General features: G+C 43.8%; 1 protein-coding gene across 1 annotated transcript; it reads left to right on the forward strand.

The window, feature by feature from the left end:
• The first annotated feature begins 3,469 nt into the window (after window positions 1–3,469).
• On the forward strand, window positions 3,470–9,660 carry LOC119307596 (adenine phosphoribosyltransferase 1). Its single transcript, XM_037583673.1, has 6 exons — window positions 3,470–3,744; window positions 4,684–4,794; window positions 4,926–5,018; window positions 5,124–5,273; window positions 7,261–7,319; window positions 9,294–9,660. Exons 1-6 carry the CDS (start codon window positions 3,507–3,509, stop codon window positions 9,354–9,356), a joined length of 714 nt encoding a protein of 237 aa, XP_037439570.1. The 5' UTR covers window positions 3,470–3,506; the 3' UTR covers window positions 9,357–9,660.
• Window positions 9,661–12,702: the final 3,042 nt, after the last annotated feature.

Consider the following 12,702-nt stretch of genomic DNA (forward strand, 5'->3'; position numbering starts at 1 on the left):
TGTCTCGTCGGGATCGTAGCCAGCAGCTAGCGTATCACGCTCAAAGATCATGTTCTGTATGTAGTCCTCGTCGTCGGAGGCTGGCATTCTGTCGAACAGGTTGTGTGCGCCCAGTAGCATGTCGGCTGGCATCTGTCGCGCGCGTTTCCTCGCGCCTCCGGATGATAAGCCACCAACCACCGGTGTGGCATTGAGATCGATGGGCGCGGGCGCAGGCGTGGAAGGCACCACCACGCTCACCTCAAGCGAGCACTCCCCGGAGAAGTGGGAGGCCTACGGGGTAGACGTGGAAGCGCCGCATCGGGGTGCAAGCCGACGCATGGGGCGAGTCGGGCAGCACCATCCGAGGGACACATGGATGAGCCGGTGTTGGCCGCGGCCACGACGGCGTTGACGAGGCCGTGCTGGCTAGGGTTTAACCCTAGCATATAGAGCGCCTCCCTTGTTGCCGCCGCGATGCAAGCGTTGGTGACCTCCTACTGCGCAACAGCGGCGACGGCGGCCGCCGCGATGGCTTCATCCCTCGCGTCCGCCACGTGCCTCCGGCCCTTCCACTTGGTCGACTCCCTTTCCCGCTGTTCGGGCGTCATCGCCTTCTTCGGCTTGGGCGCAGCGGCGGTCTTGCGGGGGGCACGAGGCTTGCCTTTGCCGGAGGGGCGGTCGTCACGTCGGACGAGGCGAGGCCGACGGCGGCGTCGAGGTCGTCGTCCATCGCGGGGGTGGGCGGGAGCGCGCGCGGGGGGAGGTTTTTTTGGGGAAATGGAGGAAAATGGTGGAGGCTGCCACCGACCAGCGAGCCCGGGGGGAGGAGGAGGCGCGCGTGCGTCCGTCTTGTGTCCGCGCCAACGCAAATCCGGCTCAAAAATGGGCTGGGTATGGGTCGGTAGGCGGACGCCACGCGGACGCGCGTCCGTTTTGGGTCGGCGCGTTGGGCCGACTTTTATGTTGCATCGACCCAAACGGACGCCAGCGGACGAAATGGGTCGCCTCGTTGGAGTTGATCTAAATCCATCACTTTTAATTGCCTTTTCACTATTTAGATTGTTCATATCTTCAAAACAAAATTTTTGTTTTCGAATCTTTGTATATAATTGAACTCCCGGAGCCAAGACCTTTAGAACAAGATCAATCTTGAATACATTCGAACACGTTTAAATTTCAACGTTTGAAATGAGTGAAATCAGCTTTATGAGAAAAGTGAAATATGATCTTTCAATTGGGTGAAACCAATTTTTTTAAATGAGTGAAATATGTTTGTCATACACATGACACATTTTTGGGTGTGAAATACGTGAAACTTGTTATTTCAGAATTTTGAATGTAGTCATGTAAAACATGTGAAACTAATTATTTCAAACGTTTTTTAATGAGTGAAATCTGTTTTACGAAACAAGTGAAATTGTTTTTTGAATTGAGTCAAATAAGTTTTTTGAAATATTTGGAATCAGTGTTTTGCTTTGAGTGAAATCAATTTCTAAAGAGTGAAATTAGTTTCTCGCATTGACTGGAATCCATTTCGAACTGAAATATGAAAATGAGTAAAATTTGTTTTCTCAACTTAGTGAAATTATTTTTCTGAAATGAGTGACATTAGTTTTTTCAGATGAGTGAAATCATTTTTTAACATAGTGAAATGAGTTTTTTTTAAATGAGTGTAATCAGTTTTACGAAATTAGTGTAGCCAGTTCTTTGAAACGAATGAAATATGTGTTTCCAAATATGTGAAATTGGTGTTTAAATTGTGTTAAATTTGTTCTTTGACACGACCATAATCTATTTTCCGAAATGGGTGAAACTGTTTTTGTAAATGAGTGAAATATGTGTTTCGGAATAAATGAGATCAGCGTTTCAAAATGAGTGAAATCACCTTTTCGAAGTGAGTGAAACCGATTCTTTGAAATGACTTAAATATGTGTTTTGATATGAATGAAATCAATGTTTTAAAATGAATAAAATTAGTTTTTTGAAATGAGTTCAACCTATTTTAGAATGAGTTAAATCTGTATTTTCAAATGACTCATTTTTTCTTAATTGTGAAATCAGTTTTTTAAACAAAGTGAAATGAGTTTTTTGAAATGAGTTAAATCCGTTTTTTAAATGCCAAAGCGACTGAAATGGTAAAATTTAAACTACGCTAAAATATATTGAATATTGGTCTTGTTTCAAAGATCTTGTCTTTGGGAATTCAAATATATATAGACATTTAAAAATAAAACATTTATTTGAAAGATATCATTTAATAGCTAACAAGAAAGTAAAAATGTTAGTATTATAGGTTGAGTGGTCTGGGATTACATATGCATGACTAAATGGAAAGGTTGTGGGGGCATGTTCATGTATTGGTCAGGTGGTGTCAGACTAGTATAGAAATGTATTTCAACCCATAAAAGACTTATTAGTTTATTAGTCAAGGGACAGTGTGCATGAACGGTGGATTGACATGATCGGCGGATGCTTCACCGGTACATACCGGTTCTGGTAAATTTACTTATTCGTGCACCGCTGGAGCTACCTGCGTTGGCAGAAGGAGAGGAGCAGCTGAGAGTTATACAAACAAGGTGGGTCAGCGGGAGCGTCTGACACCACTCGGGCGAGAAGCCGAGAGACATCCTTGGGGAGACGTGTAAGATCTCATATTTAGGTGAGATCATGAGATGAACCCTCCCCCCCACCACCAACAAAAAAACATATTTAGACATTTCAAAAGAATCTGAAATTATTTGACAACATTCATGTGGGGCATGTCTACAATTCCGAAAAAACCAGCTCAAAACTCGTTGTACATTTAGAGATTCATTGACACTATTCACATTCGAATTTGTCTTTTTTGTTTCTATTGATGTAAGTTGAATTAGGAGATGAAAGTTTTCGAGATTGTATGTCAAATATTGATGAGTGTCTACAAAACATTGAGAATGTTTGAACATGTTTTTTTTTCATTCAAAAAAAACGATCTCATATGTCTCACCTAATGTGAGATCTCACACACGTCTCCCCCCCTAATCTGTTCACCATAAGTTCACACACTAAACTGATAATTCATGGCAAAGTTAAGCACAAGTGATGCATTTACCTCTTACAAAAATCCAGAAATATCCTCTAAAAAAATTCCAGAATTATTTTTCTGAGACAAAAAAAAAATCCAGAAATATCTCCTTTACGCGAGACGGCAAGAGAAAGGCCGTCGCACCGGTCTCGTCTGGGAGCGGCGGGCCCACACGTCAGCCGTCCAACTCCACGGTGAGGGCCCACATATCGAAGCCGTACCCGGTTGGTGGAGGCCGCATGAACCTCGCGCCCCCCTCGGGCCCGCCACCCCGCGGCGGCGAGCGAATCAAAATAAACCCAGAACAACGCCGACGCAATCGCAACGAACGGCAATCACAATGACGGGTGGGACCGGCCCTCAACATTGACCCACGTGTCAGCTCCGGTTGACCTCTCCCAGGGCTGTCGCCGTTATAATTGACGGCGCTCGCGGCGAGGGCGTAGCTGGTTAAAGAGGCATGCTCCCTTCTCGCTTCCTGCTCCTCCCGCACTGCCCCACCGCGCCGGCCCTGACTCCGACTCCGACACCCCCCGGCGGCGCGCGCTCGCCGAGCTCGGTCGCACTGCGGTTCGGATCCCCCGGAGGCGTGCGGCTTCGTCGCGGGCGAGGGTCGGCGGCGGTCGCGATGGCATCCGACGGGCGCGTGGAGCGGATCGCGTCCAGCATCCGCGCCATCCCCAACTTCCCCAAGCCAGGTGAGCGCGCATCGTCGATGCCTCTACCCGCTCCCCCCTCTAGAACCCCTAGCTGTTCGCTTGCTCGCTCGGGTGGGTGGGTCGATCTGGTGGATGCCCAGTGGCGGCGGCGGCGGCGGGTTGCTACCTGGTGTGTCGAGGAAGTCGGCTAAAGCTATGCTAGTCCCTGTGGTTTACGCGGTTTTGTCCTGGGGTTATCATTTCTTAGACCTCGCAGGGTAGCAGCGGGTGGACGCCGGTTTGGTGGATTTTGCCCAAGTGCAGCAGATGCAAACCACGCTAAATTTTAGTGCGACCATTATAAGGTGTTGCGAAATAACTGAGCTAGTGCTGGAGAAAATAAAATCTCACCGAAATCATGGCATCGAACCAAACGACAACCATATTTTACTAAGACAATCGTGAAAGTTTGGTAAGGTAAACTTCAGCTCACAAGGGTACAGACCATACATCTCCTAGGTTAGAACTAACCAAAGAGTGTAAATTGGTGTTGTAGCATATTGCTGCTGCGGTTAATGAAGTAAGAAATTCAAGTGAGTTTTTATGGTGAACTAATAGTCGTTACAAGCAGGATGTGTCAATTGCCATTGCCATTTGCCAACAGCTGTAACAACTTGTGTAGGAAGCAAAGCAATGTAGCAGACTGCTATAGATTTCTTAATAGTAGATTTATACAATTGCTTATCATTACAGGCTAGTGAACAGGGACATTAATTGTGGCGCATGGAATTGATTCTGGCTGGTAGGAATTTGCTTATGGTCACGCCCTGATTTTTCTGTAATGATGGGCGACATGTGAACTATTGGTTTGTGTGGTGTTGAGCTGTTGGTAAATGGCAAGTGTACCTTTAGAGCAGGATCATGTGTGCTCTATATTGTTACATGCAAAGAATAAGAATTATTTTATTTAATCATGTGTCTCGTTGTTTCTTCATGCAGGGATTTTGTTTCAGGACATCACAACCTTGCTTCTCGATCCGCAGGCATTCCGTGACACCACTGACCTCTTTGTCGAGCGGTACAAGGACAAAGACATAACTGTAGTTGCTGGTAATGTGAAATTAAGCGGAATGCCTTTTTGTCTTAAATGTTCCTATTATTTAAAGGCCAAAATTGTAAATAAAATTTTGGTTTTTATTTCTCTGGTGTTAATTTATCATATTTGTTGCTATTATTATCAGGTGTTGAAGCCAGAGGATTCATTTTTGGTCCTCCCATTGCATTAGCCATAGGTGCAAAGTTTGTTCCAATAAGGAAGCCGAAAAAATTACCTGGTATGTTCTTTCAGTGCTTAATATGTAGAAGCTGCTTTTATTGAACAGGTATACTTCAGGTTCGAACTGGATGCATTAGCTAATAATGTTGCATATTTATACTAGGTGAGGTGATATCGGAAGAATATTCTCTGGAATATGGCACTGACAAAATCGAAATGCACGTAGGAGCTGTGCAGCCCAATGACCGAGTCCTTATTGTGGATGATCTAATTGCCACAGGGGGAACCCTTTGTGCCGCTGCCAAACTTATTGGTGAGCTTCTATATTCAGTTCTTAACGTGCTTTGTTCCTGTGTAGAAAATATCTTAAATGTGTGAATGGAAAACCTTGTTAATCAAGGTTCATTTGACTTCCAAGTTGCAAAATATATAACCTCCACCCCAAACTTGAGATAGCTGCCAACCACATGGAGCTTTTTGCCAACCATTTTCCTGGTTCCTCATCCTCAAGTGCTCTCCCACCTCTCTCAAAGTACCTAGTGATAATCCTTGAGAGGAAGACCAAGGACATGTTTGAGATTTGAAATCTACACTGAGAAATGCATCGAGTTCATCTCCAAAGATTCATCAAACTTATTTCTTTTGGTAGGGTCTTCTAGACGGTTGGAGTCCCGTGAGAGCTTCCTAGTTTTTCGATAGACTCGCCAAGTTTGTAAAGGCTATGGTTCACCTTTGAAAGGAAATCAGGGAGACGCATGTGGCTCCCTCGAGAGGAATAAGCTTGAGAGATAGAGAGCCAGACCGGACCTATGTCATCGGACACCTCAACACGTAAGATCCCCCAAGGATCCAAACTTCGACAACAAATTGTTGTCTCGTTGGTTTACTCTTTCCGCCTACTTTACTAGCTTGTTACCTCGGTTGCTAGGGCCACTAGTTCCTTAGCTCCTAGTTTATTCTACCTAGCTTTGCGTGAGAGGACCTTTTAATTCTTCTATTATTTGAAAAGGTTCAACTTTTTAAGAAAAATCAATTCATATTCATAAAATATTTCAGTTCCACAGTTCTAAGAAAATATCTAATTTGGAATAAAATTTGGTAGTTGCCTATTCACCCTCCTCTCTAGCCGACATCTTTGAACTTTGATCTGAAATAAAACCAAAAATCCTTCATAGATTAAATGTCCACATTCTTGCATATGCACCAAAAGTATTTAAATAGTTCCTTCTAAAACTAGCCGTCAGGGTTTTTCTGCGAAAACCTTGACAGTTAACTGTCCAACTCGTATCCAGCACTCTGGATTCAATAACCAACAACCACTTTGGCCGATGTGGCAGCTACCACGCACAACCGACCAACTGCTTCTCACCTGGACTCTTGGTTTCTAGACAACTCGACTTCCACCCGGAAACTCTGTATGCCCAATATAGGTAGCCACAAAAGCTTCCCGAGGTAGCGCAGGTATGTGTAGGGTCAGCCGAGATGTTCACACTGGGTCAATCAATCCAGACCCGGACAGTCAGGGTCAGATCTAGAGACTTCGATTTCCACCCGGGACACTTTGGCTGCTCATCATAGGGAGCCACAAAGGCTTCTATGGGGAGCCCAAACGTGTCCATTCTCGGCCGAGGGGTTCGTATTGGCTTGATGAAAACAAGCTTGATCTGTCTGGCTCCAACCAAAATACTATGACTTGTATAGATTTGGTTTGCATATAGGTAAGAATTTTGTCTTTGGGTGACAAGGTTCGAGTAATGTGCATTGAGCTATTTTGTGAGCGTTCCATGGAACCCCCCTTCACAGTATGACTTACATATGTACACCCAATGTAAGTTTGATCACTTAAGCCTAGGGAAACTAATGTTCTGTTGGTTACTTGGTTTTGCTGTCATCTTTTAACTTCTCCGTTCGGGGATACACTAATACTGTTTCACTTCACTTTCGTGGGACTAAATCGGAGCTTTCACTCATGAAAATTGTTAGCCCCTTAATGGCTTGTTATTTGTCACCAAAACCCACTGGGATGGAATGCACTTTCAAATGGTAACATACCTCCCAAGTTCTGAATGGAATGCTGTCCAATTATGCTCATATAGCAGAGGTGTGAATTGGTAACCCTTAGGTTGCTCACATCACTTTTGGAAAACCAGTTCATTTGTTTGAACTAAAGAGAAAACTAGTTCATTTGTTTGAACTAAAGAGGGTTTCCCTAAAGGTTACCCCATTTGCACTTATTACATTTCTTTCCTATTGTTTATCATATGCTGATTCATTTATCTTAATGATGTCCTATGTTGTAGAGCGTGTTGGAGCAAAGGTGGTTGAGTGTGCCTGTGTTATTGAACTGCCAGAGCTGAAGGTACATTTTACTTCCAATGCATATCTCACTGTTTATGTGAACAAAACATTGTTCATACTTAATTGTTAGAATTATTGTCATGCTCTTATTAGCAATTTTCGATTCATGTATTTTTTGTTTGGTTAGCTTTTGATAAGTAATCATTGGGAGGTTTTGCTTCCATGTAGTTAATGCATGCAACTATGAGAATTAGTTGCATGAATAAAGGACAAAGGAACTTCACATTGATGTGTTCTATCGAGGATTATACCACTTGTTATCCACCTAAATATACTAGGATTAGACAGTTTCGTACTCTGTGCTTTTATCCTCGTGCAGTTGAATAACGCAATGCCTCATCCACACTGCCATTGGTATAAGCAGACTCTCTCGAAACAGGCTCGCGCCCTGCTTTATAGATAAAGCAACAACCAAAGTACACGGCCGAACGATACAAAGTGGAGGGGTGGCCCTCTTACAAAGCAGATCCTCGGATATGGTACTACGCAGAGACTACGCTACCAGAGAAGAACAAGGGGGAGGTCAGAGTACAACGCCACGCCACGTCCTAGCACACCTAGACTCCACGACAACGCCCTCAGGAGGGGGAACGGCGCAGAGCGTCACCGCTGCCGAGTCCGGAATGGACAAGGGTCTTCACCCGGAGCCCGGACATAGAGAGAAGAACCACAATGACGTCTTCAGGAAGATAGCGGCGCCCGCAAGCGTCGCCGTCATCGGCGCCAAAGCGCGGAGCTTTCACTCGGCAACTCACCCATGTCACACGGAGATACCCAGGGCATACGCAACGTGTTTCGGCTCCCATATTTGGATCCGGCCATCACCAACAATGACGGACCCGAGCCACCAGCTGCTAGCCCTCTTGCCGCCCACACGACCAAGAAGAAAAGCCACCGCCGCCGCCATGAGGCCCGCCGGAGAGCCAAACATGGGGACCACCGCCCCGGCATCCCTACCCCAAGTCCCCGCCACCCATCCACCACACGGCACACCAAACCCAGCAGGTAGGATGGAAGGCCGTCCTTCAACACCTAGCCCGGCATCAATCCCCGGATCTGGGTCAGCACCTCCATCGTAGGAGGCGCCGACGCCTGCATCCCCAGCCAGTCCCGGTGGACCCAGGGACATGACCCTAGGACTGCCGACGGCCGCCGCCAAATCCGAGATCATTAGTGCCACACGGCAAGACAAGAACGCAGAGCCAGGACCCACCACGGCACACCGCACCCGCAAGGACACACTCACGGGTACATCCCGGGCCGGTCCCAAACCTCATCTACCCGGAGAGCACCCCGGTCCGCCTCGGGCCCAAATCCAGCCCGCCCGAGCACAAACCCTAGGTCAGGGGAGCCGCCGTTGTGCGCGCAGCCAACAGCCCCGCACGCCGCCGGCTCCAACCCAGGAGAAGGAAGTTCGCCACGCCGCTGCCCCGCGCCACCAGCCAGACCACAACTGCTGCGTCATCGGATCTGGACCAGCCCGCACCTCCGTCCGCACCCACTGCGGCCAAAGGGGTGACCACCAGCGAGCAGGACCCACCGCCACCTTCAGCCGCCGCCGCCAGCCGGCCAAACGACGGCCTCCAACCCGCGCCACCGCAGCCCTCGTCGCCCGGCGGCCAGATCCAGCGGGGGCGATGAGAGAGGGGAGGGGGTCCGTCCACTATCGGTATAAGCAGACTGAGAATGCACCTTATGACTTGAGGCTCGCTACAAGGAAGGAAAGATGTGCAAGCCATTATCAGAAGTTCACCAACGAAACACTTAGACTACTCTTTTCTACAGTTTTTGAAATAATAATTGATTAACTGCCTAAGGTCATGAATTTTACAGCTTAATAAATCATAATTCTCATCTATGAGCAAAACTGAATTCTAGTTAGATATGACTTATAGTTGCTTATCATGAGAACTTTGCTTTGTTCCAACGATGTTTCCCTTCAGCATGTATGTCCTAACCATGGCATGTATTTCAGGGCCGGGACAAGTTGGGGGACATGCCAGTTTTTGTCCTAGTGCAGGCAGACGAATCAGTATGAAACAAGTTGTGACTCTTGAGTTGTTCCAATGATGTTCCCCTTCTGGAACTATACTGGAAGCAGCAAAGATATCCGTTACAATCTTAGCTAGTTCCTATCTGGAGCTGCTCAATAAAAGTTTCATTTTTAAATTTGTCCTTCTGGAACTGTTTGGGAATGGAGACTTGATTGTTGTTCCCTGTAATACGTGGCTTATTTCTGTCAAAAACAGTGCAAATTATTCATGTCAATGAAGGATGATAGTCTGTACTGAAGTTTGTTTCTGTTGCTACTTGCTAGCATTATTTACTTTCATGCTTTGTTAGTGCTTGTCATGACTGAAAATTGCCGACCCATTTTTTGTTGATGTATGCAGATCTCCTGCATTTATCTGAGATTTTTGTGGTGTCTGTACTTGGTATACTCATGGATGTGTTTCCTCCATGACCATTCGCCATGTTTGGTTATGGTTATGCTTTTGTAGTTTGATGTGTGTCTACTCAAATGTACATTTTACCATCTTTGTGTCGGTCAAATTATGTTGCATCTGGCCATGCACTTGTATGGTTGGAAAGTCCCCCGACAGAATTGCACTTTGAATAAAAGTTAGTTGCTCAGGTCGATCAGGATCTTGAATCTTTGCCAACAATAATTCTGTTCTTGTTTGAATTTTTTGGGTTACCATCATGCTATAATTGAACTGTCCTACATAACTGTGAGAAGGTAATTTTAAAGGATACCGGAACTAAAGTAGTTATGCATCCAGTTGGAATTTCATTTCTTTCTGAGCATGTATCATGGTCTATTTCTGTTAATTGAACTGTCCTACCTAACTTTGAGAAGGTACTTTTAAAGGATACGGGAACTTCAGTAGTTATGCATCTAGTTGGAATTTCATTTCTTTTTGAGCATGTATCATGGTCTATTTCTGTTAACTAAGTAGGAATAGGAATATTGCTTAACCGAGCTATGCTTTTGAAAGTTGAAACTCGAAACTATAGGGCCAAAATGTTTTGCTAGGGTGTTTCTTTTTTTGCAGCCTTAGTCAACAATTTGTGAATTAATTCTGATGCTTCCTTCACTGATGTCCTAATCGAAGATGCTAGAGTATTGTTTGACTTCCAAGTTATTTATGTATTCAGGGAATAGTTTCATGATTACCTTTTGACGTTGAACTATTATGTATAATCTCTGACTTCTATTTTGTTTCATGCTCTTTGAAGTTTCATCTGTTTACTTTGACTTCTCTTGCCTGGCATTAACTGATGAATGCCAAAATTCTTCTTTGTGGTTTCTGGGGATAGGGGCTGTGTAACTACTATCAATCTTCATATCTGAAGAAAGAAATATATTACTTTGACATTGGTGACTGCATACTTTTTAGGTTGCTATAATTTGGTCAAGTCCTGATACATCTTTGCTTTAATGGTACTGGGGCTCCTATATATATCGCTGTGTAACCTCCCTTTACATATGATTGTTTTTCTCTTCTATTTTCTTGGAGTTCAGCATGCTGACTGGACAAAAAATGGCCACTTTTCCGGTTTGAGTTAAAATAGAGGATGGATCAAGAGATACTTCTGTCATTAACATAGAAACTAATATTACCAAGCAGTATGTTGCTATTAGCAGCAGTAGGGCACTAGTGAAAACTCCACAGGTCTGAAGTTTATATGCATGTTGTTTTCCCTTTGAATTTAGTTTCATATGTATATGTATATGATTTGATAAAATGTTTTCTCATTGAATATGTTTAAGCTGAATGGAAATTGTATCTGATGTTGTGGTATTGATGCATGAATTCTTTTGGAACCTACATAGTTCAGTCATAGCACAATATCTGTGTTTGAGTAGTTTAGATGGCAATGTGAACAAGTTTTACTGGTTAGTGCCGTAATTTCCCCTTTGCTATTAGCTTATGAAAATACATTGAGGATCTTGGTTTCTTAGTAAACTATCGTATTGAGTTTTGTGCGATCAACACAAATAATGAAATCGTAAACAATATTGCATTACTTTTGTCAACTGAAAATGAGAGAAATATCACAACTCTTATATTCTTACTTCTGCCTTTATTTAGTACTAATATATTCAGTGATTTAGAATCCCATCGATTGTGATCACTTAATGTTGACATGGTAAATTGCTCCTGCCTCCCCACAATCATTACTCGGATATTTACTATGAGCAATTAGACAAACTAACTGACATGTTTTGTAAAATATTTGATTCCTATTTATACAAACAATATTTGTCCCCATAATTCATTGTTCAGATATTTACTATGAGCGGGTAGACAAACTAACTGACATATTTTGTAAAATATTGGACTCCTATTTATACAAACAATATTTGTTTATAAAAATACCCTCCCATTTTATCATAATGTCAGAAACTTAAAATTATGATATGACTTTGAGGAAGTGAAAAAGGAACATGTAGAAATATTCTTAGATCTGTAAGTTTAGCTATCTTTTCAAGCTACCATGTTCATCTTAAAAAACTATTGTTCTTCACAGAAATCATAGCAGGGGAAGACTATTCCTAACATAGTTTATTCGTGCCAGTTTGTGCACATAATTTAAAAGCTAAGAAACACTAACAAGAGAATGTCTTTTAGGATATTCGAAAGGGAGTAATCTCACAAGCAATTTTGGCTTTCCCATGCTATTAGTTGACCTTCTAGGAAGCAGAAAATAAACGTAACCGCATATTTAGTAATGATCTCATGTCAGGCTATTCATTCTACTCTGTTAATGATATCTGCTTGCCTGTTTAGGTCTTCTGTAACGCATAATTGCATATGCATGCAATTTTGCCGCGTAACATCGGAGGCATCGTTGCTTCTTTGATACAGCTAAAGGGTAGGGATCATGGGCCATAAACTAACCTCGTATTGTTTCCTTTGAATCATTCTCCTTGCCAGCATCTTAGCTGTTCTTGTTTACCAAAGAGGGGCATGCAATCTTTTTTCAGAACATGACAGAAGTACAGCTGATTTATGCATTGTGGTGGATCTGAGTCATGTGCAGCTATTGATTACTAGATATATACGCAGATCACTTCCTACCCATGAGGATAGCAGGATCAGATCTCCATGTCGGATGTCGCACAAACTTGACACCTTAAAGGGAGACCTACATTGTGGCACCCATTCTGATGATGCACATGCTCATTGATTGTTGAAACGTGCCATAATCTGAATTTAAGATCTAACTGGGGTTTCAGCACAGTTTTTTTGGGAATGTTGCTGTAATGTTACCATGTTGACCTTCGGATACGTTAGAATGAAGAAACCAACTGATGACAATGAATGATACAGATCTGTTCATTTTTTCAGTACATTTTGCTGGTCCATCATCACTGC

Source organism: Triticum dicoccoides, chromosome 5B, assembly GCF_002162155.2.
Source record: "Triticum dicoccoides isolate Atlit2015 ecotype Zavitan chromosome 5B, WEW_v2.0, whole genome shotgun sequence".
Lineage (NCBI taxonomy): Eukaryota > Viridiplantae > Streptophyta > Magnoliopsida > Poales > Poaceae > Triticum > Triticum dicoccoides.

Excerpts from the sequence above, each read along its gene's own strand:
- LOC119307596 (XM_037583673.1), top strand. The coding sequence starts at position 3,507 with ATGCTCCCTTCTCGCTTCCTGCTCCTCCCGCACTGCCCCACCGCGCCG. Across the intron at positions 3,745-4,683 it reads CCCCAACTTCCCCAAGCCAG|GGATTTTGTTTCAGGACATC; the intron begins GTGAGCGCGCAT and ends TTCTTCATGCAG. Across the intron at positions 7,320-9,293 it reads TTGAACTGCCAGAGCTGAAG|GGCCGGGACAAGTTGGGGGA; the intron begins GTACATTTTACT and ends CATGTATTTCAG.